The 24,963-nt window shown below is 42.5% G+C and overlaps 2 protein-coding genes across 7 annotated transcripts in view; one reads left to right on the forward strand and one right to left on the reverse strand.

Annotated features, from left to right (window-relative positions):
* Positions 1-1,278: 1,278 nt before the first annotated feature.
* slc25a18 (solute carrier family 25 member 18) lies at positions 1,279-22,084 on the reverse strand. 5 transcript variants are annotated; one of them, XM_021602068.3, is made up of 10 exons: positions 21,603-22,084; positions 13,157-13,470; positions 12,774-12,896; positions 11,696-11,751; positions 11,278-11,368; positions 8,018-8,133; positions 7,726-7,909; positions 5,599-5,771; positions 2,486-2,561; positions 1,279-2,394 (listed from the first exon to the last, which is right to left on the reverse strand). In XM_021602068.3, the coding sequence occupies exons 2-10, from the start codon at positions 13,174-13,176 to the stop codon at positions 2,253-2,255; spliced, it is 981 nt and encodes a 326-aa protein (XP_021457743.3). In that variant the 5' UTR covers positions 13,177-13,470; positions 21,603-22,084; the 3' UTR covers positions 1,279-2,252. The 5 variants fall into 5 exon arrangements, with proteins under 5 accessions (XP_021457743.3, XP_021457752.3, XP_021457728.3 ...); XM_021602077.3 differs by having other exon boundaries at positions 21,864-22,073; XM_021602053.3 differs by lacking the exon at positions 21,603-22,084 and adding an exon at positions 14,635-15,229.
* A 242-nt stretch (positions 22,085-22,326) lies between these two features.
* LOC110523417 (uncharacterized) overlaps positions 22,327-24,963 on the forward strand; it is a 66,392-nt gene continuing 63,755 nt past the window's right edge. The window contains exon 1 of one of the 2 annotated variants that reach the window (XM_021602095.3): positions 22,327-22,647. In XM_021602095.3, coding sequence (XP_021457770.3) covers positions 22,528-22,647 — 120 coding nt within the window. In that variant the 5' untranslated portion in view covers positions 22,327-22,527. The remainder of the gene's footprint in view (positions 22,648-24,963) is intronic. The other variant, XM_090231874.1, reaches the window with a different exon arrangement.

The following is a 24,963-nucleotide window of genomic DNA, read 5'->3' on the forward strand; positions in this document are numbered from 1 at the left end:
GTCATTCATAGAAGCATTAAAAAAGTTAACTAAGCTAACAGTAATACAGCTAGAGGAGGTTTGCTTCCGACACGATCTGAGGGAGAATGTGTGTTGGCTGGTGTAAAGGGTAGTGTATTATCCTACCTCCTCAGTTTACCACTGCTCCCTTCCCAGCACTGTGGGTTATCTGATTGTAACCTACACTGCAAAACATATATGAATGCAACAATTCCCAAAATTTGACTTAGTTACAGTTCATATAAGGAAATCAGTCAATTGAAATAAATTCATTAGGCACTAATTTATAGATTTCACATGACCGGACATGGGTGCAGCCATGGGTAGGCCTTGGTAGGCCTTGGAGGGCTGACGTGGTTACAGGTGATCTGCAGTAGTGAGGCCGGTTGGACGTACTGCCAAATTCTCTAAAACTACGTTGGATGCAGCTTATGGTAGAAAAATTAACAAATTCTCTGGCAACAGCTCTGGTGGATATTCCTCCAGTCAGCATGCTAATTGCCCGTTCCCGAAAAACTTGAAACATCTGTGGCATTGTGTTGTGTGACAACTGCACATTTTAAAGTGGCCTTTTACTGTCCCCAGCACAAGGTGCACCTGTGTAATCATGTTTAATCAGCTTCTTGACATGCCACAACTGTCAGGTGGAAGGATTAGCTTGAGCAAATGAAAAATGCTCACTAACAGGGATAAACAAACACTTGAACATGTTGCGTTTATATTTTTGTTTCGTGTAGATTGTCCCTTTACCTTCCCTTGCGGAACAATCAAGGTATTTTTTGTTTACTGTAAGGTGTCCAAACTCCTAAAAGGGTGGCTGCTGCTGTATTCCGTTTGATGGTTGTGTGTGTGTGTGTGTGTGTGTGTGTGTATTTAGTGTTGAATGGGAATATAGTGGATTAGAGAATGGATGTCTTTTATTGTTACTTACCAATGTGATTCATAATAAATACATACAGAAATGTGAATATTCAGTATTTTCATTTGCAGTTTGTTCTCTCCAATTAATATTAACATGGTTATTCCAGACCCATCATAAAATGTAGCGTTCAGCTTTAAAAATGAACAAAACAAAATGCTTTTATTGCCACCTCGTGGATTTACACCATAGAGTGTTCGCAAGAACCTGCTTTAAAATGGATTTTGTCATAGGCTTCACTAAATTGTACATCAATACAGACATTTGAACACTTTCAACAATTATGCTGAATTCCAAATGTTAAGATTTACGCACAAGTTAAATGTTTTGGACAAGAGACTCCATCAGCAAAATAAGGCTTTATTTTAATTATTTTTATTGTGTGAACCGACATGTCATTCATAGAAGCATTAAAAAAGTTAACTAAGCTAACAGTAATACAGCTAGAGGAGGTTTGCTTCCGAGCCTCAGAGTTGTGGTGAACAGGAAGGTAAGGCCTCAGAGTGCAGGCCCAGCAGTCTAAACTGTAGTAGAGGAGCCTGGCTGTTCAGCAGGTTACAGTACAGAGATAGGATTAAAGCATTAACAACTGACCCTATACAGTTAACTGGCAGTGCTTGACACAGGACGAGTCCAAGATTACAACTCTGGACTCACGGATGGGAAAGCAACTCACTGAGCTAATGTGGAGGTTAAGTCCTTTTTCATAAAACAAAACAAAAAGGATATCTCTCTGTGAAAGGTGAAACATTTGCTTTGAAATGTGGGCCAAGTTCTAGTTTAGACTTCTCATCAAACATGGCAATGTAGTCAACATTATACAACATTCATAAAAAGATTTGATAGTTTGAAAACAAATTTCAAGAGGGTTTTGTCACTCAAATAACACGATAGCTTGGCAACTTCCTTAGTGATGGCAAACTCAATGACCCTTCTGCATAAGAACCATGGAGAGTTAGCTCTCAAGTTGAAAGTACAACCCTAAGACACCAACCTGGCTGAGACACACCTCCAGATTAGTCACATACATATACACTCAGAAGCCTATTTAACCTATAGAACCCTGCTTACACATTTTAGAAATCTAGACAAACATAATTAGTGTGCAATGTTGTTTCCCATGTTAGCAGTTAGAGCCTCCCCATCATCCTTCACTCTCTTCCTCATCATTTGGTTAGCTGATTGTGACCTCTCTCTCTTTCGGTCTTTCTCTCGCTCTCTCTCCATGTACTCAGTGCTCATACAGTTAGGGCTACACTCCTCTCTCCCGCCATTCACTTTCACTGCTGAATGAAGCAGTATGTTCTATACTGTAAAGGGTCACATTCTGCTGCTATTCCAGTAGCCCTAGCAACTGCTCTCCTACGCCCAGAAAGTAGACCCCCTGTGCGATGCCAAAGAGAGGGGCAATGACCAGAGCGCGACATGTCGCCCCTTTGAGGAATGTTGCTGGGCCCTCTTTACTCCAGATCCGCCTATGGAAAGGTGAGAAACCTGCTGTCAGTGAAAGGTTTACACATACACATTGGAGCAGCAAACGTGTGGGTTTTCCGGTGCATGCCTTACCGTGTGCAGTCAACAATGCCACGGTATGTGTCCTCCCCCTCCCCCTTCTGCAAGGTCTGTATACGAGTCTTTATGACTGCCAACAAACACACACACACACACACACACACACGCACACACAGAAATCAATGTCAACTCAATTATCCTTTATAAAGTACAGACAATGAGGGTATCATTGTGCTCTGGGATTCTTGAGTTATTGATAATACCGTAGTTCATTCCACTGCACTTAAGGGATTACAATTAAATGATACCAAGTAAATTCAATAGCCTCTGCAACCGCAACCCAACACAGGACTCAGACCTTAAACTGTCCCTGTTCGGCATCTGCAGTGGCAAGAAAAAGAATGTGAACCCTTTGGAATTACCTGCATTTCTGCATTAATTGGTCATAAAATTTGATCTGATCTTCATCTAAGTCACAACAATGGACAAACACAGTCTGCTTAAACTAATAACACACAAACAATTATACGTTTTCATGTCTTTATTGAACACACCGTGTAAACATTCACAGTGTAATAACTGGTTGACCCGCCTTTGGCAGCAATAAACTCAACCAAACATTTTCTGTAGTTGCGGATCAGACCTGCACAACGATCAGGAGGAATTTTGGACCATTCATCTTTACAAAACTGTTTCAGTTCAGCAATATACACTGCTCAAAAAAATAAACAACACAATGTAACTCCAAGTCAATCACACTTCTGTGAAATCAAACTGTCCACTTAGGAAGCAACACTGATTGACAAATTTCACATGCTGTTGTGCAAATGGAAAAGACAACAGGTGGAAATTATAGGTAATTAGCAAGACACCCCGAATAAAGGAGTGGTTCTGCAGGTGGTGACCACAGACCACTTCTCAGTTCCTATGCTTCCTGGCTGATGTTTTGGTCACTTTTGAATGCTGGCGGTGCTTTCACTCTAGTGGTAGCATGAGACGGAGTCTACAACCCACACAAGTGGCTCAGGTAGTGCAGCTCATCCAGGATGGCACATCAATGCGAGCTGTGGCAAGAAGGTTTGCTGTGTCTGTCAGCGTAGTGTCCAGAGCATGGAGGCGCTACCAGGAGACAGGCCAGTACATCAGGAGACGTGGAGGAAAGCTGTAGGAGGGCAACAACCCAGCAGCAGGACCGCTACCTCCGCCTTTGTGCAAGGAGGAGCAGGAGGAGCACTGCCAGAGCCCTGTAAAATGACCTCCAGCAGGCCACAAATGTGCATGTGTCTGCTCAAACGGTCAGAAACAGACTCCATGAGGGTGGTATGAGGGCCTGACGTCCACAGGGGGAGGGGTTGTGCTTACAGCCCAACACCGTGCAGGACGTTTTTCATTTGCCAGAGAACACCAAGATTGGCAAATTCGCCACTGGCACCCTGTGCTCTTCACAGATGAAAGCAGGTTCACACTGAGCACATGTGACAGAGTCTGGAGACGCCGTGGAGAACGTTCTGCTGCCTGCAACATCCTCCAGCATGACCGGTTTGGCGGTGGGTCAATCATGGTGTGGGGTGGCATTTCTAGAGGGGGGCCGCACAGCCCTCCATGTGCTCGCCAGAGGTAGCCTGACTGCCATTAGGTACCAAGATGAGATCCTCAGACCCCTTGTGAGACCATATGCTGGTGCGATTGGCCCTGGGTTCCTCCTAATGCAAGACAATGCTAGACCTCATGTGGCTGGAGTGTGTCAGAAGTTCCTGCAAGAAGCACATCTGGGACATCATGTCTCGCTCCATCCACCAACAGTCTGTTGCACCACAGACTGTCCAGGAGCTGGCAGATGCTTTAGTCCAGGTTTGGGAGGAGATCCCTCAGGAGACCATCCGCCACCTCATCAGGAGCATGCCCAGGCGTTGTAGGGAGGTTATACAGGCACGTGGAGGCCACACACACTACTGAGCCTCATTTTGACTTGTTTTAAGGACATTACATCAAAGTTGGATCAGCCTGTAGTGTGACTCCAAATCCAGACCTCCATGGGTTGATACATTTGATTTCCATTGATAATTTGTGTGATTTTGTTGTTAGCACATTCAACTATGTAAAGAAAAAAGTATTTAATAAGAATATTTAATTCATTCAGATCTAGGATGTGTTATTTTAGTGTTCCCTTTATTTTTTTGAGCAGTGTACTTAGGATGTCTGGTGTGAACCGCTCTCGAGGTCATGCCACAGCATTTTAAATGGGGTTGAGGTCAGGACTCTGACTGAGCCACTCCAGAAGGCTTATTTTCTTCAGTTGAATCCATTCGGTTGTTGATTTACTTCTGTGTTTTGGGTCGTTGTCCTGTTGCATCACCCAACTTCTGTTGAGCTTCAATTGGAGGACAGATAGCCTTACATTCTCCTACAAAATGTCTTGATACACTTGTGAATTGATTTTTCCGTCGATGTCGATGATAGCAAACTGTCCAGGCCCCGAGGCAGCCCCAAACCATGATGCTCCCTCCACCATAATTTACAGCTGGGATGAGGTTTTGATGTCGGTGTGCTGTGCCTTTTTTTCTCCACACATAGTGTTGTGTTCCTCACAAACAACTCCACTTTAGTTTAAACTGTCCACAGATAGAGTAGCAACAGTGCTGAACTTTCAAGTTGTCTTACCGTGGACTGATGAACATCAAGGCTTTTAGAGATACTTTTACTTTTGTAACCCTTTCCAACTTTATGCAAGTCAACAATTCTTAATCTTAGGTTTCTGAGATCTCTTTTATTCGAGGAATGGTTCACATTAGGCAATACTTCTTGTGAATAGCAAACTCAAATTTTGTGTGTGTTCACATACTTTTTCAAACCTACACTGTGAATGTTTAAATGATGTATTCAATATAGACAAGAAAAATAAACTAATAACACACAAATTATTGTAAGATTGTAAAATTTTCTCAATAATTTCTGCAGAAATCCAGGTAATTCCAAGGGTTCACATACTTTTTCTTGCCACTGTACATAAGGATTAGATGGTCTTATTGTGTGCATTACAGTGTAGGACTGAACAACATGTACTGCGACTGAATAACGTGTACGTTACTGAATGACACTGAGAATACAGAGGTTTATCTCTGCTTTATGGGGCTCCCCCAGCCCTTCCCTGCCTCTGTCTCTCTCACCGTCCAGTGGTGTGACAGCTACAGCTGCCACTGATCCGGCTGTGCAGCCTGCCGTGAAGGACTGCAGGAAGGGGGCCCGCTCCTGCAGGTCTCCATGGCTACTCGGCCCTCCTCGGCCCAGCGCGTTCAGGTTGGCGAACATCGGGAAGTAGATCATAGAGAAAGGGACGTCCCTGGAAAATGAAAAATAACAGAGGTATGGCTCAGTCCACAGGAGGATTAACACTGCAAGAACCTATTGATTTGTAGTACCAGTCAAAATTTTGGACACCTATTAATTCCAGGATTTTTCTTTATTTTGACTATTTTCTACATTGTAGAATAATAGTGAAGACATCAAAATTATGAAATAACACATATGGAATCATGAAGTAACCAAAAGTGTTAAATCAAAATATATTTTATATTTGAGAATCTTCAAAATAGCCACCATTTGCCTAGATGACAGCTTTGCACACTCTTGGCATTCCTCAACCAGCTTCATGAGGTAGTCACCTGGAATGCATTTCAATTCATAGGTGTGCCTTGTTAAAAGTTAGTTTGTGGAATTTCTTTCCTTCTTAAATGTGTTTGAGCCAATCAGCCAGTGTTGTGACAAGGTAGGAGGGGTATACAGAAGATAGCCCTATTTGGTAAAAGACCAAGTCCATATTATGGCAAGAACAGCTCAAATAAGCAAAGAGAAACAACAGTCCATCATTACTTTAAGACATGAAGGTCAGTCAATGTGGAACATTTCAAGAGCTTTGAAAGGTTCTTCAAGTGCATTCGCAAAAACCATCAAGCGCTATGATGAAACTGACTCATGAGGACCGCTGCAGAGGACAAGTTCATTAGAGTTAACTGCACCTCAGGTTGCAGCCCAAATGCTTCACAGAGTTCAAGTAACAGACACATCAACATCAATTGTTCAGAGGAGACTGCGTGAATTAGGCTTTCATGGTTGAATTGCTGCAAAGAAACCACTTCTAAAGGACGCCAATAAGAAGAAGTGACTTGCTTGGGCAAAGAAACACAAGCAATGGACATTAGACCGGTAGAATTCTGTCCTTTGGTCTGATGAGTCCAAATTTTAGATTTTTGGTTCCAACCCAGTGTCTTTCTGAGACGCAGAGTAGGTGAACGGATGATCTAACAGCATTCTGCAGCGATACACCATCCCATCTGGTTTGCACTTAGTGGGACTATCATTTGTTTTCCAACAGGACAATGACCCAAAACACACCTCCAGGCTGTGTAAGAGCTATTTGACCAAGGAGAGTGATGGAGTGCTGCATCAGATGACCTGGCCTCCACAATCACCCGACCTCAACCCAATAGAGATGATTTGGGATGAGTTGGACTGCAGAGTGAAGGAAAAATAGCCAACAAGTGCTCAGCATATGTGGGAACTCCTTCAAGACTGTTGGAAAAACATTCCTCATGAAGCTCGTTGAGAGAATGCCAAGAGTGTGCAAAGCTGTCTTCAAGGCAAGTGGTGGCTACTTTGAAGAATCTAAAATATATTTTGATTTGTTTAACATCTTTTTGGTTACTACATGATTCCATGTGTTATTTCATAGTTATGATGTCTTCACTTTTATTCTACAATGTAGAAAATAGTACAAAATAAAGAAAAATGGCCCATTCTTGAATGAGTAGGTGTGTCCAAACTTTTGACTGGTACTGTATTTTGGGCTTGATAAGCAAGTGTGCCAGTCAGACCCGAGATACATTCTATGCTTAGTGTAAGAGACAACTTATTTCCAAAAAATGTCAAATGTTGAACAGAGGGATGCGATATGTGGTGTACGTAAATGAGGTAGCCTTCACCAGAAGTAAATCTGAAAGTCTTTGCCACGAACTAATCACCAGTAATGAGACAATGAGACAAATCAGGCCTGACAGTGAGTCTAGCAGGTTACCTCAGTTCACTCAGTTCAGGATTACTCAGAACTGAGCAACAGAAACATGTTTGTGTGCATGTGTGTTTGTGTGCTTGGCACACAGGGAGTGAATGAGTCAGTGAGTGAGTGAGTGCGTGCGTGCGTTTGACATACACACATACAGTTTGTCTAATATCATTAATTCAGTGTTTGACTTTGTATGCTGTTGCCTATGTGAATTTGAGAGAAACAGAGAGATGACCTCATCAATGTGGCTCCTGCTCCCCGGTAGAGGCCAGGCAGGCCGCGTGTTTTCAGTAGCTCCAGGGTGATACGGATGGCAGTGGTCCGTGGTGGTGGGGCTGGCTGGGCTGCAGGGGGGGCCACCAATGACGGCGCTGGACCAGGAGCTGCAGTGGGTGCTTGGACCACTCTGGTTATGGCAGCTGTCACACACACACCACATCAGTGTCAAAAAACTTCAGTAGCAGAGTCATTATCACTGCCTAGCACAGACAGCTGTGGCCTAAGGACAAATGGTTCACAGAACTCACCCAACCTTCCTGCATCTTGCAACTGGATCTTGAGCATCTCCATGGGTGTGGTCACTATCACCTGACACGTCCCCGCCCCACATCCTGCCAGTATCTCCCCCCATAGGGGCAACTTCCTGTGGGACAAAATGAGAGGGTTAGCAGGGTAATAAATAACACAAAGCAATGGCACCACCATTCTGATAAATAGACACAGTGCACTGCAGGAATAGCACCTTCGATCGTCTGACTTTATTACATTAATGTTATGTTAACTAAGGATTATCCACCTGATGAACTTTTTGCATGAATACAGTTGAAGTTGGAAGTTTACATACACTTAGGTTGGAGTCATTAAAAATAGATTTTTCAACCACTCTTGGAAGTTGGTTAGGATCTAATTTTTCCAACAATTGTTTACAGACAGATTATTTAACTTCTAATTCACTGTATCACAATTCCAGTGGGTCAAAAGTTTACATACGCTAAATTGACTGTGCCTTTAAAAAGCTGGGAAAATTCCAGAAAATTATATCATGGCTTTAGATGCTTCATTTTAGTCAATTGGAGGTGTACCTGTGGATGTATTTCAAGGCCTATCTTCAAACTCAGTGCCTCTTTGCTTGACATCATGGGAAAATCAAAAGAAATCAGTCAATACATCAGAATAAATATTGTAGACCTCCACAAGTCTGGTTCATCCTTGGGAGCAATTTCCAAATGCCTGAAGGTACCACGTGCATCTGTACAAACAATAGTACGCAAGTATAAACACCATGGGACCACGCAGCCGTCATACCGCTCAGGAAGGAGACACATTCTGTCTCCTAGAGATGAACATACTTTGGAGCGAAAAGTGCAAATCAGTCCCAGAACAACAGCAAAGGACCTTGTGAAGATGCTGGAGGAAACAGGTACAAAAGTATCTATATCCACAGTAAAACGAGTCCTATATGGACATAACCTGAAAGGCCGCTCAGCAAGGAAGAAGCCACTGCTCCAAAACCGCCATAAAAAAAGCCAGACTATAGTTTGCAACTGCACGTGGGAACAAAGATTATACTTTTTGGAAAAATGTCCTCTGGTCTGATGAAACAAAAATCGCCATAATGGCCATAAAGACCATCGTTGTGTTTGTAGGAAAAAAGGGGGATGCTTGCAAGCCAAAGAACACCATCCCAACCATGAAGCACAGGGGTGGCAGCAACATGTTATGGGGGTGCTTTTCTGCAGGAGGGACTGGTGCACTTCACAAAATAGATGGCATCATGAGGGAGGAAAATTATGTGGATATATTGAAGCAACATCTCAAGACATCAGTCAGGAAGTTAAAGCTTGGTCGCAAATGGGTCTTCCAAATGGACAATGACCCCAAGCATACTTCCAAAGTTGTGGCAAAATGGCTTAAGAACAACAAAGTCAAGGTATTGGAGTGGCTAACACAAAGCCCTGACCTCAATCCTATAGAAATTGTGGGCAGAACTGAAAAAGAGTGTGCGAGCAAGGAGGCCTAAACCTGACTCAGTTACACCAGATCTGTCAGGAGGAATGGGCCAAAATTCACCCAACTTACTGTGGGAAGCATGTGGAAGGAAGGCTACCCTGTTTGACCCAAGTTAAGCAACTTGAAGGCAATGCTACCAAATACTAATTGAGTGTATGTAAACTTCTGACCCACTGGGAAAGTGATGAAAGAAATAAAAGCTGAAATAAATCATTCTCTCTACTATTATTCTGACATATCACATTCTTAAAATAAAGTGGTGATCCTAACTGACCTAAGACAGGGAATTTTTACTAGTATTAAATGTCAGGAATTGTGAAAAACTGAGTTTAAATGTGGTGTAAGGTGTATGTAAACTTCCGACTTCAACTGTAAGTACTATAAGGCAGAGGTTCTTAAGGTGGGGTCCAATGCAGCTGTTTTTATCTCAATATAAAATTGTTTCTGGGTAACAATTAAGTACCTTACTGTGATTGTTTTCAATTAAAGTTGCACTATGCAGAAATCACTCCGCCATTTCCTGGTTGCTAAAACTCTAGTAATTCGCCTAATTTCAGTTTGTGACAAAATAAGCTAGTATAGTGTGGAGAATCATTGTACCATCTAAACCGCTGTGAAATATATTTTCATAACCAAAAATATTGTTGTTACAGCTGCTTGAAGCTTGTGTACAAAACTGAAAGTAAAAGACACAAAAACAAGAGCATAGAAAAAGCATACATAGAATATACAGTATCTACCGCTTCTTAGAGTTGCTTTCAAGTAGAATCATAGATCTATAACTCACATTTCTGTGTGAATTTGGTTGGGTTGCCCACAAATGTACATATTGCCACTTTCAAATGGTCAAAAATACAAAAAAAGAGCAAAGAGCAATTTCACACACAAGAATTTTGCTAGGACTGTCTGGGAGTCTGAATGGGGAGGGGAAAACTGAAAATTAGCTGTTATTGGCAAAGAGGTTTGGGATTCTCTTTCTTATTGGTCTATTAACTAATTGAGGTCACCAGGCAGGCCAAAACTCCATCCCTTCAAAACAGGCTGAAATTTCAGGCAGCTCTTACACTTAAAGGGCATTGTCGTCGATTTCCCAGTATTATTCCAACCTCATAGTGTGGAAATGTATATAAAACACAGGAAAATCACGTTTTGGACTGCACTGGGCCTGACAACAGATGAAACAAAGTTTGGCCAAGGGATCCGTGGAATAAGTTTAGAGGGTGTAATACAATAGAATGTAATGTTATTCATGTACAATTTATGTTCTTAATCCTGGGCAACATGGGTCTGTGAGGGATATTGGTATCCACAGTACTCCACCAATTATCAATTCTGTTTTCCTCACCCAATTTTTTTGTGTTCATAAATGCACTGTATTTCTTTTGCTTTAAAAGTGCAACGTTTTCTCTCTGCCCCAAGGAAATGTAAAAAATTGCAGGATATTACCTTTAAAGCTGCAACCCCAAAACATCTCTCTGCCACATGACAAAATCTGTAGAATTGCAGGAAATCAGCTTGAACTGCAACATTTTCTCTCTGATGCCAAGAGGTGTGCCTTTTAAAATGTTCCTTCCCAGGGCCCAAAACTTTGTTCCTCCTGGCAACGCACTGCCGAAGTCATAATAAAACTCCTTATATGCTGATTATGAGGGGGTCCCTGATGAAATTGCTATCACAAAAGGGGTCCCCGGGCCCCAAAAAGTGTTTCAGTTTAAGTATCTTTCAGTTGAATTGTGAAAAAAGTGTAGGTGCTGTTCTAGGACTAAATGTGAGTTACCCATCCTTGGAGAGTTTTTGTCTGAAGATATCATTTGCTGCCAGTTTGATGGCTTTCTCTGGTGTGACAAGAGTGAGATTCACTACTGCACCTGGGAAGGGGGAGGGGTAATGGATTATAGCAACACAAACTACAGTTAACGTCATACACAAAACCTTCCCCTGCGCTGCACATCCATATGATTAGCTCTAGGTTAGTTACTAACTGTAAGTGCTTGATTGGTAGGCCGTCATTGTAAATACGAATTTGTTCTTAACTGACTTGCCTTGTTAAATAAAGGTTAAATAAAATCAATTTATAAAATACTTTTTTTTTTTAAAGTACAATACAAGGTTTACTGCAGTTATGTCAATTTAGGCAGTGTTAGCTAAACTCAAAACACAGAATTGTACATTACATGAATCCAGGGAAATAGTACCTCTATACATCCCAAAGTAGCCTTCCATCTTAACTGTCTTCGTCAAACAGTCCAGCCTTCACATAAAAAGGAGAAATATTAAAGTCAAATCAGTTTGGGTGAACTTTCTGAAGAATTCCATCCTTGAAATTCATGATTTATTTTATAACATTGATAACTGATGCTTATTGACCATGCATAAACAATGAATACCTGAATGTTATGTAAATGTTGAGCGGCTTCACTGCAAGTAGATTGTATGTTTTAATATTTAATAATAATAAAAAATTAAAAATGAATACCATGTATGTAATTTGCATTTCCTTACAATACAGTGTCTTATCAATCTTAACAGAAACCCTACATAGTTGAATGTTGGTTGTTTGGGATCACTTAAACACAGCTACAAACACAAACATAATTGATGGACACTTTCCTTTAATTGGTTCACATTGTGATTTTACATTGATGTGATCAACTTCATGAGCAGCTACTAGATTGTTACTTAATTAAAAAGACCATGTGTAGTCAGGATGCCAAAGGATCACTCCTGTGCCAACCAGTAACTCACTGGGCCAACATTCTGTCTTCACCAAGGTAAATATAGGCACAATGCCCACTCAACCCTGTTGCCATAGCACTGTCTTATCTGTACAGATGTATAGAGATAGATAGCTGTCTGGACTAGACAACCAGTAGAGCCAAGAATGTCAAGAAGTAATACCATTGAGCCAGGAATAAGCTTTTTTCCCTGTTGGATTTATTGTGAAAGCCACTCTGTAAATATAGCGCTCACCAATACACCACCAAATAATTGTTTTGAATGCAGATGTGCAAAAACACATTTGACCCAATCTGCCCTCATGGACAGCTTAGTCGGATTACTTGTAAACAATTACTGTGTGTATGAGTCAAACAGAACTATTCTCTCTTTCTTCCAATTCAATAAACTGTATTCGTCCCACAAGGGAAAACTCCCTCTTTCAAAAGGAGCGTCTCCCCGTCTCAAAGACCTCAAATCCCTGGTGCGAGTCAGGACAGGAAGTGTCTCAAGTCCCTTGTGTGGATAAAATAAAAGAGGAGCCAAGGCAATACTCACATCCCGGTGTAGACTCGGGCACCCTGCTGGTTCTGTAGTCGGGTCTTAGCCAGATCAATAGGAAACACACAGGTCACACCCACTAGCCCTGCCACGCCCCCATTAATCAGCTTAGCAGGTAGGCTGCGGAGATGGAAACCACAAAACACAAGCACACACACCCACGCAAGCCGACAGAGAGAAACATATCCATGCAAAACACCCAGACAAAGAGGAACAGATGCATACATACATACATACATACATACATGGAAAGACACAGACATAAACACTTGATAAATGCACAATGTTAACATAGGGAAAAACTAAATGTTTTCTCCTTTCACTCTATTGTTAGATTGAATCCTCAAGGTTCTGGGTGAAGAGATATTGTAATTGTGTACCTAACTTTCTGCTCGGCCATCCTGGCTGTCACTGGGCTCCAGGCCCACGTCAGTTTCCTTCCTCCTCCTCCGATCGGCACACCTGCTCAGCCCCAAGGTGTCACCGCTACCGTACCCTTACCGGCCCACCTGACTCCAGCACAAATGCAGCTTGCCGCCTCTATGGTATCAATGTGGTGTCTTTTCTTCCACAGTGGGGAACCATTGGGGTTCCTCTCCGCTATAATGTGGCACCCACCACCTGAACTTAACCGGTGTCCTCTGGCCAGTCTTCCTGCTCTGCTGTGCTACACAGGAATACAAGTGGTTCCTGTCTGTTCCAAAAGAGCAAGGCCACACCAATTACATGGGTCAGGTTATCTTTTCCCATACCTCAGTATCATAGAGAGGTCCTTTTATCTCTGTGTTAACTCTCTGAACTGCAGTGACAACTCTTTATAGCAATAGTTATAGCAATAGGGTATTGCAGAAATGTAATGTCCACAAACTGAATCAGAATTCTGAAGCCCATCCTGGTTATTAATTGAAGCCCATCCTGGTCATTAATTACCAGGGTCCCAGATCTGTTTGCGCCATCATGCCACTCCTTGTCATGTTGGCATTGGACAAGGAGGTGAAGGTTAGCACAAACACGTCTGTTACCCAGGCAGGTCAGTCATAATACTGAGGCAGAATTTCCTGGGTCTCCCACATGTCTTAAGTCTCTCTAATCGTATTGCTAAAAGGGATAAGACTATTTGATCTACATATGAGGGCAGAACTGAAATATTTATTTTTGCCGTGTACGAAAACGTGTAACATTGGTTTGACAACTTTTTTTCTGCCAACAATGATTGTCAGAAGCTGGCCTGTACAACATTATTATAGATAATATTACCCAAGATGTAAAATTGACATCAGGTGTTCCCACCTCAAAAATTACCCTCTCCTCCTCTGTGTCCCCTTACCCTTTCTTAATTTTTTTCTCTCCTTACTTCCTTCTCTCAGCTCCCTAATTAATCTCCCTCTTAATCTCCCCACCTCCATTCCCCTTCGGTCTATTTTTACCTCAGTAAACCTTCCCTCTATCCTCGCTTCTCTCTTCCTATTAAAATACAATCAATTCACCTTTCTCCATCTCTCACCTTTCTGTTGATTTCTCCTCAGTACTTATCTTTCACCACAACCATCCTCCTCTTTTGAACCGTTCCTCTTGATCCCTCTCTTACTACAGCTCTGTACTTGCATTTCTAGTGCCCAATCACATTCTGCACATGCCTTTCACTGAGCCTCTCTGTGAAACTTTCTTTCAGCTCCGCTCCTTTCACACTAGTCCCCTGCCAAAACACAGACAAGAGCGTCTACCCCACGCCAACCTCAAACCCAAAAGCCCCAACTTCTCCAAACTGCACCAGATCATCGAGCTCAGACAACATAGCTTGTTTTAAGTATGACATTTCTTTTTTTTTTCATAAGAAAGATAGCAATGGGGAACTTACCCCTCTCAGTGCATCCCACAAGCAGGATCAAGCTGTCCACTTTTCTTTCGCTTCAACAATGTGTGCAGCAATGGTATTCAAGCGAGAGCGATCTGAGAGACCTAGTCGCCACTCAGGGGCCGTTGCACAAACACCAGCATTGTCCTCCTGCCTAAGTCCCTCCCTCTTGTGGTGACTCACTGTGACACAGCCCCGGCAGCACAGCTCTGCACTAACGCAACGCGACATAAACTCTGCCTATAGTCACACCACAAAGCTACAGAAACTGAACTCCCCACTCACATACCATGCTGACTGTGCAAAAATATTGCTATTATAATCCACAAAAACCTGAGCTGCAATACAAAGGCACTTTATGTATGAGAGAGCCTATTCAGTAGCAGCACAAGCATCGCATAATACCGCAGAGACCCAATATGAGCCACAACTGAAAGAGACACTGATATTTAAAATTCAATTAAAACAACAATAACATTTAACAAAAGCATTTAAAAAATAATTGTAAGAATAATATATCACTGAAACAATCAATGGAATAACAGCAACTCACAGCATTACTGCAACAACTGATTCCACTAACACAAGCTCCACCCTGTCTTGCCCCAACTGATTTATATAAGTATGGATTTTAGTATTGATTTATGTTCGTGAGAAAACAACTTCTGACATTGAAAATTAGTCTCATCAACTGGCAAATACTTGCATTCCAAAAGTAAATGGCGCTTTTCGATGAATGTTTCTCATTTGGGTTACAATATGTTGTCACGTTAGAGTACAAAGACAAATGTAAAAAAAGGGCATAAATTACAAGAGAGAAAAACACAAGCTGGTAGAACATTTTTTTCTTATCTTTTGGAGTGGTACACAAGTCAGAGAGTCTGTGAAACTCAGGTGGAAACAGGTGTGAGCTTCATGTTATACATTCTGCCTGCAGACTTCAGAGACAGACTGGACTAAATTGTCAATTGCCATAACAAGACAGTGGTTGCAACCCCTGTTATTGCCTATCTACAACTTTATGTTTACATTTGTTATTAACGCATTATCGAGCGTGTTTATTTTCTTCCACAATGACAAGGTCGTTGTAAGAGTGGAAGCATTATGGATGGTCTTTTTGTGGAGGAGAGGACTTGTCTTCTCTGAGCTGGCCGTTGAGCCTTTCAGAAAGCGCCAATGAGAGAGCAGCTCTCACACCAGTGTGTTGCAGTGGGTAAATGTGGCCCCAGACTGCCTGGTGTCAGGTTACAAACACTGGACACCCCTTAACTCCTGGTAAAGAGGATTTCACCGTTTTCATAGAGTAGACAGTGATTATGTAATGTATTCGTATTCCAGAGATCCTTTGTTTGGCCATATTGAGTCAGTGAGTTCTGGCTCAAATACTGCACAAGTACGTCCAGAGGAACAGTAGACAAAGTCATCACTGACAACGTCATGGGTATGATATTGATGACCAACCTGGGGTTGGATGCATGATCCATACCTTTCCTATTGCCTCAGTTTCATCAATCAATGTCCTATAAGGTTACACATACAGACAGTACTCAGAATAGCCCAACTATAGTGTACTTACACAATTTTGTCCCTTGCAGCTAGAATGCTTACACAATCAACTGGAATTCAACGCAAACTACATGATGACAAAGATCATGCTCACTGAGGTGACTCATTATTTGTAATCATGCATGGTCTTTTAATCTTAAAACAATGGTCAGTCTATGTTAGGACAAAGCTAGTGAGCTGCATGACATGGTATTGGATAGTCATTTTGAGGCACATATATGGCATGTTGTTGATCCCCTCTGAGAGTTGTGACTGGATGTTCTGAAAGAGCCTGGATCATTGAACAAAGTCCACGTTCTAAAATGAGTAGGCTACCTAAGCTCGACCACAGCCACACAGGACAACAGGCAGTCAGGATCTGTCTGTCTCCTAGCAACATGGCAGCACTGAAGGGGCACAGAGGCTCCCAGGGGACCTAAGCCCATCACACCATTGACAGCACTGTGAAAGCTGTCCACCGCCTAGCCCGGAGGTGACTTCTCAATCAACCCCAGCCCTAATCAAATTAAATTCAAAATCAAAATGTATTGGTCGCGTACACAGATTTGCTGGTGTTATAGCAGGTGCAGCAAAATTGTGTTTCTAACTCCAACGATGCAGTAGAATGTCTCACAAATACAATACAAATAATAAACAAAAATCCTTATTGATGTCACTTGTGAAATCCACTACAATCAGTGTCGATTAAGGGGAGGAGACAGGTTAAAGAAAGAAAGATCTTTAAGCCTTGAGACAATTGGTAGGTGCCAGGCGCACCGGTTTGTGTCAAGAACTACAACGCTGCTGGGTTTTTCACGCTCAACTGTTTCTTGTGTGTATCAAGAATGACCCACCACCCAAAGTCCTTCCAGCCAACTTGACACAACTGTGGGAAGCGTTGGCATCAAACTGGGCCAGCATCCCTGTGGAACACTTTCGACACCTTTAAGAGTCCATGGCCTGACGAATTGAGGCTGTTCTGAGGGTAAAAGAGGTGGGGGTGCATCTGAATATTAGGAAGGTGTTCCTAATTTTTGGTATACCCAGTGTACATACACCATGAGTAAACAATGATATATAAACAGAATATGAGGTTGTCAGCGTTCAATTACTCTACAGTATACACAGTGCATTCGGAAAGTATTAACACCCCTTGACTTTTTCCACATTTTGTTACATTACAGCCTTAATCTAAAATGTTTTAAATCGTTTTTTCCCCCTCAATCAATCTACACACAATACCCCATAATGACAAAGCAAACACAGGTTTTACAAATAAAAAAACTGATATCACATTTACATAAGTATTCAGACCCTTTACTCAGTACTTTGTTGAAGCACCTTTGGCAGCTATTACAGCCTTGAGTCTTCTTGGGTATGACACAGAAGCTTGGCACGCCTGTATTTGAAAAGTTTCTCCCATTCTCTGCAGATCCTCTCAAGCTCTGTCAGGTTGGATGGAGAGTGTCGCTGCACAGCTATTTCAGGTCTCTCCAGAGATGTTAGATCGGGTTCAAGTCCGGGCTCTAGCTGGGCCACTCAAGGACATTCAGAGACCTGTCCTGAAGCCACTTCTGCGTTGTCTTGGCTGTGTGCTTAGGGTCAAGGTGAACCTTCCAACAGTTCCTGAGCGGTCTGGAGCAGGTTTTCATCAAGGATCGCTCTGTACTTTTCTCCATTCATCTTTACCTCGATCCTGACTACTCTCCCAATCTCTGCCGCTGAAAAACATCTCCACAGCATAATGGTGCCACCACCATGCTTCACCATAGGGATGGTGCCATGTTTTCTCCAGATGTGACGCTTGGCATTCAGGCCAAATAGTTCAATATTGGTTTCATCAGACCAGAAAATCTTGTTTCCCATGGTCTGAGGGTCCTTTAGTTGCCTTTTGACAAACTCCAAGCGGGCTGTCATATACCTTTTACTGAGCAGTGGCTTCCGTCTGACCATTCTTCCATAAAGGCCTGATTGGTGGATTGCTGCAAAGATGGTTGTCCTTCTGGAAGGTTCTCCCATCTCCACAGAGGGACTCTGGAGCTCTGTCAGAGTGACCACCGGGTTTTAGGTCACCTCCTTGAACAAGGCCATTCTCCACCGATTGCTCAGTTTGGCCGGGCGGCCAGCTCTTGGAAGAGTCTTGGTGGTTCCAAACGTGTTCCTTTTAAGAATGATGGCGGCCACTGTGTTCTTGGGGACCTTCAATGCTACAGACATTTTTTGGTACCCTTCCCCAGATCTGTGCCTCGACACAATCCTGTCTCAGAGCTTTACGGACAATTCCTTAGACCTCATGGCTTGGTTTTTGCTCTGACATGCACTGCCAACTGTGGGACCTTATATAGACAGGTGTGTGCCTTTCCAAATCATGTCCATAAATTCATTCAATCCATTTTAGAATAAGGCTGTAACATAACAAAATGTGGAAGAAGTCAAGGGGTTTGAATCCTTTCCGAAAGGCACTGTACATAATGCATTAGTCTCAAGGTGCAGGACAGAGTACCGAGCAGGTAGCTGGCTGGTGATGGCTGTTCAACAGTCTGATGGCCTGGAGATAGGAGATGTTTTTAAGTCTTTCTGTCCCGGCTTTGACTTTTTAAAAATATTTATTTATTTGTATTTATTTTTTACATTGAGGGAGAGGTTATTATCCTGGCACCACTCGCCAGGGCTCTAACCTCCTGCCTGTAGGCTGTCTCGTTGTGGATGGTAATCAGGCCTTCCACTGTTGTGTCATCAGCAAACTCTATGATTGAGTTGGAGTCATGCGTAGCCACGCAGTCATGAGTGAATGGGGTCTGAGCACACACCTCTGGGGAGCCTCCGTGTAGAGGATCAGTGTGGTGGAGGTGTTGTTGCCTACTCTCACCACAGAGGAAGTCTAGGACACAATATCACAGGAAGGAGTTCAGACCCAGGGCCCTGAGCTTAGTGACAAGCTTGGAGGGAACTATGGTTTTGAAAGCAGAGCTGTAGTTGATGAACAGCATTGTCACATAGGTATTCCTCTTGTCCAGGTTGGATAGGTTGGTGTGCAATGCAACAGCGTTTGCATTGTATGTGGATCTGTTGGGACGGTATGCAAATTGTAGTGGGTCTAGGATGTCGGGCAAGGTGGAGGGGATATGGTCCTTGACTAGCCTCTCAAAACACTTCATTGTGGCAGAGGTGAGTGCTACGGGGCAATAGTAATTTAGTTCAGTTACTTCATCTTGTTTGGATACATGAACAATGGTGGATATTTTGAAGCAAGTGGGGTCAACAGACTGGAATAGAGAGAGGTTGAATATGTCCGTAAACACCCCAGCCAACTGGTCTTCGCATGCACTGAGGACACGGCTTGGTATGCCGTCCGGGATGGCAGCCTTGTGAGGGTTAACACATTTGAAAGTCCTACTCACAGCGGCTACAGAGATTGGGAGCCACAGTCCTTGTGAGCAGCGGGGGCACATGACGCAGCTCTGTGTTGTTTTCCTCAAAGCGGGCAGAGAGCGTGTTACGTTTGTCTGGGAGTGAGGCTTCGGTGTCCGCAATGTGGCTGGTTTTTCCTTTATAAGCCGTGATTGTCAGAAGTCCCTGCCCAGTGACGTGAGCTTACCAGATGCCTTCTTGCTTGCATCAAGGCAACCAACACTGAACAATGCATGAGAGCACCAGCTGTTCCGGACAACTGTGTGATTACATAGTCCCTGTGCCCAAGAACGTCATGGTAACCTGCCTCACATCATGAAGTGCTTTGAAAGGCTGCATCAACACCATCATCCCAGAAACCCACTACAATTCGCATACGGCCCCAACAGATCCACAGATGACGCAATCTCCATTGCACTCCACACTAGCCTTTCCTACCTGGACAAAAGGAACACCTATGTGAGAAGTCTGTTTGTTGACTCCAGCTCAGCGTTCAACACCATAGCGTCCTCAAAGCTCATTACTAAGCTAAGGAGCCTGTGACTAAACACCTCCCTCTGCAACTGGATCCTGGACTTCCTGACAGGCCGCCACCAGGTGGTAAGGGTAGGCAACAACACATCTGCAGCGCTGGGGACCCTCAGGGGTGGGCGCTTCATCCCCCCATGTACTCCCTGTTCACCCACAACCACGTGGCGACACATGACTCCAACACCATCATTATGTTTGCTGATGATCACCGACAATGATGAGACAGCCTACAGGGAGAAGGTCAGTGACCTGGGAGTGTTGTGCCAGGACAACAACCTCTCCGTCCATGTGAGCAAGACAAAAGAGCTGATCGTGGACTATAAGAAAAGGGGGGCCGAGCACGCACCCATTCACATCGACAGGGCTGTAGTGGAGCGGGTTGAGAGCTTCAAGTTCCTTGGCGTCCACATCACTGACCAACTATCATGGTCCAAACACACCAAGACAGTCGCAAAGAGGGCACGACAACACCTATTCCCCCCTCAGGAGACTGAAAAGATTTGGCATGGGTCCTCAGATCCTCAAAAAGTTCTACAGCTGCACCATCGAGAATGTCCTGACTGGATGCATCACCACTTGGTATGGCAACTGCTCTGTATTTGACAGCAAGGAGCTACAGAGGGTAGTGCTTATGGCCCAGTACATCCCTGGGGCTAAGTTTCCTGACATCCAGGACCTTTATACCAGGCATTGTTAGAAGGGCCAAAAAAAAATCATAGACTCCAGCCACACTAGTCATAGATCTCTCTGCTATCGCATGGCAAGGAGTACCGGAGTGCCAAGTCTAGGTCCAAAAGGCTACTTAACAGCTTCTACCCCCAAGCCATTAGACTGCTAAGCAGTTAATCAAAATGGCTATACTATTTGCATTGACCCCCTTTTTTAGCTGCTGCTACTTGCTGTGTATTATCTATGCATAGTCACTTTACCCCTACCTACATGCACATATTACCTCAACTAACCTGTACCCCGCACATTGACAGGGTAATGGTACCCCCTGTATATACCCTCATTATTGCTATTTTATTGTATTACTTTATTTTTTAAAATTATCTGCATTGTTGGTTAAGGGCTTTTAAGTACGCATTTCGGGGTAAGGCTACGCCTGTTGTATTCGCGCATGTGACAAATACATTTTTGTTTTATTTTACATGCCTCTTGTGTCCGAGCCATTCAATTGCGACTCCACTTTGTTCCTCTAATGTTTTTGCCTCATTGATTGAATATAATAGAATATAGCTAGGTTAAATCGAAGGGCAGTTTCCATTTGTTATTGAATATGACAATATGGCAAATGTTAAACAGATGGTTGTAGTCTGAAAATTGCAGTATTGACCTTTGTCTTCAATCCATTGTAAAGTTGTGTAGCCTACTTATAAATGGTGAATTATGCTATGTTATTTTGGTAGTCCATTAAGGTAGCCGCCCTATAATGGCAGTTCAGAGAGACAAAATGACAGCGTCTCAGGCCAGTGGTCACTCACCTCCTGATCAGTGCACACTTCTCTCCTTTAGGCTACATGCGCTTTCCCCTTCCTGCGATGGGGGGAGCCACCGCTTTAGATTCTAAACGTACTTACTCTCCATTGAAGGAGACTGCCGTTCCAAAACAAATGTTTTCAAAACCTTTTCCTCACTATTCTAGCTAACAAATCTACACTTACTGTGCTTTTATATAAACTGCAATTTGAAATATGAAGGCTAATTGCTGGTCTATAATAGGAGTTGAATAAGGAGATTATTACCTAACTCATCATAACTGGACCAGGGAGGACAAAACAAAAGAAAAGCAACATCCAAAATACGGTCCAATGATCAAATAAATATAAGTCCATGTACATGCACCCGCCACTTTGCTTCAACTCTTGAAAACGCGCAACAGAAGACGCACTCACAATTTTTATGCAGATACCGTACTTTTGAAAGACCATTCTGAAATCAGTAGCATACCCTTTAAATAGGGACTGGTCTATCAAGTCGAGGTGGTGGTGGATGTCTGCTGAAGATAGCATAAACAAAACAAATAAACCAGATAATCAAATGTTAGTACCAATATATATTAATTTAAGTAGAATTGCAAGTAAACAAATATGTTGATGGGTATTATAAATGCTTGGTGGATTTTTGTATATTTTAATACGCTGCGTAAGTAACAGAACACCCCTCCTTGCGCCGAGGTGGTAGCACCACCCCATCTGTTCAGCTCTTGTGAAATTCTGATTGAAACAGATTGTAACTTGCTAGCTAGCACTCTCCGGACCGGGTTGGAATGGCAACTGACTGGATGGAACATCAACAGCAACTTTTGTAATTTATTTGAAGGAAGTTTCAATTAAGGAGGTTTTACACAAACCTTGAGGAAATTATTTCTAATGTGAGAAACAAAGTTATACAATTTTCGGTCCGAAAATGTCCCAGGGATGTACAATTTCTGTGGAAGAGATCCAGTCTTGGTGGGAAGTCCCCGCCATAGCCCACTTCTGTTCGCTGTTCAGGACTGCATTCAACCTACCAGACTTTGAAATTGAGGTAAAGAAGTTATGGAAAATACATTTAGAATTTTGGCAGACATTTTTTTTCTATTTTTGACTGCAATTACAATTAACTTAATTTTTGCCTCGTAGAATGCGTTTGTAGGGTAGTTGAATAGTACCAACAGTTAACGTTATAGCTCATCTTACTATTCAGAACTTCTCTGTTTACCTACTGTAGCTAGCCAAGTTAGCTAACGTTACTGACTAGCTAGTTAGCTAGCAAGTGCCTACAGTAGCTAGCTAAGTCAGAATGTTTGAAAACTCGTTAAGTCCCAGTTGAAATAAACGTGAACGTTGTATTTCATGGTATGTAAATGCTGTTACTTTGTATAACAAGCCATGTAACGTTAGCGACACCAATGGTTGTATTTTGATAACAACATTAAATAGCTAACGTTTTAGTTCTTGCCAGCCGAAACAAAACCATGTGGTGGGATCCATTTGTTTTCATTTGGTGAAATCGAACGTTTCGCTCGTGTTTATGGCCATCCATAGTAAATCGCACGTCTATGTCCAAACGTTAACCAAGTTATAGATTAAAACGCATGTATATTATATCACCGGGAAATAGCTCGAAGTTATAGCTATTTGTAACGTGTAATTTATTAAGACGAGAGCCATAACTATTATCTTTAGCGAATACTCTCAACGCAATAAATCACATGCCCGTGAATACAGGGTACTGTTACTTGCAGGTTGTATCTTACTCGCTTTTGATCCACTGTTGCCATGTTTTTATCAAATAGTCAAGTTCATGACGAGAGTTTCGAGTTTATTGTCTAGCAAGCCATCTGGCTTGGGTAGCATTTGACATTCTGCCATTGTTTTTATTATCTCATGTTTTAACGTTAGAATGATGAAGCCGTCGTTCAAAATTCTTGTTTTCTATGAAGCAAACAGAAATGCATGTCGAGCGTCGGCGTTCATTAGTCGGTCATTTCGCGCGTTACTTTACTATGTGGGAATAATTTAACGTATTACACTTCTGTTACATAATTAAACTTTATCGGTTTCTAGCAATTCCTACAGTGGTGTCGTTTGCTGCTCCATAATGATCACTGCTTGGCTGATTTAGTATGCAATAATGGGGATTGTTTGATCCATCGAAAAATGATGGGACTTGAAGTAAATTTGTAAGGTCAACAGCCCCCATTACCCATCCACCCCCACCCCTCTCGGGAGTGAAAATCACACGCATGCATCGCTTTGTTATTGGATGAGGGATAGGGAGGGAAGCATCACCTCTAGTTTGTAGGAAAGTTGATATTATCTGTTAAAACTGTTAACGGGATATATATGAATGCATGTGAATATAAAGCACAATATTGCAGCAATCGGCGAGTGATATTATGATACAAACGCCCCGATTCTGTAGAACTCCGTTTTGCACAATTGGGTCTTGCGCGTCTTGCAGCCACTGCGAGCGATAGACTATCTATCTTTAACCGCATCACTAGGCACAGATCATTTGTGCTGCCTTGCCTGCATCCAATGTAGCTGATTTCGAGGAACATCTTATTTGATGGATCGTGTAAGTCATTGACGCATATCAATAACTACATCTATGATGGTGAGGTTTTGATAGCAGTGCGAATGCGCACCATAAACCGAGCCACCGATTTGTGACACTTTTTAATTAATACATTTGATGTCTTAGTCAGGCACACTCTTTGTTGTCCAAGGTCACACGTCTATTGTGCTCTGGGCAATAAAGTTAAGAGTATAACCTATATTTCTGAATTAATGTCAAAGCCCTTCATTTAATTGATATAGCCAATTCAATCTACTTGCCACTTAGTGGTGAGAATCTGTTTACCTCCATTTAAGAAATACTTCTGGGATTATGTAAAGGGGGAGTGTGCATATTCTAATCTGTTTTTGTCACTTTTAATTGCTGGAAGACATTGTAGAGAGTACAGATTGTATTGTGCTGTCTTTGAAACAGTAATTTAGTTGATAACACTATCTGGTGCATTTGCTTAACATGTGGAAGGGTATAGTTATTCTCAGAATGTGCTTAACTTTGTTATGCATATTAATAAATGTGCCTTCTCACACCGCTGCGGTGTGCAATAATTCCCTGGTAACGCACAGTCTTTTGTGTGTTAATGCTCCCTTAAAACCACTTTGCTGTCAGTATAGACCCAGTCGGTATTAGAATGCAGCCCTTGCCTGTGGGGAAAACATCCTGGGGTTACCCCATTGGTTTACAGCAGAAACTACATTTAAATCTAAAGATTACTTTTCAACATTCCCTGCTCCCGAGCATTCTCAGTACTTAGAAAAACTTAATATTGTAGGGCTTCTCTTA

The sequence above is a fragment of the Oncorhynchus mykiss genome, chromosome 1 (genome assembly GCF_057628025.1).
Source record: "Oncorhynchus mykiss isolate SJ-2025 chromosome 1, ASM5762802v1, whole genome shotgun sequence".
Lineage (NCBI taxonomy): Eukaryota > Metazoa > Chordata > Actinopteri > Salmoniformes > Salmonidae > Oncorhynchus > Oncorhynchus mykiss.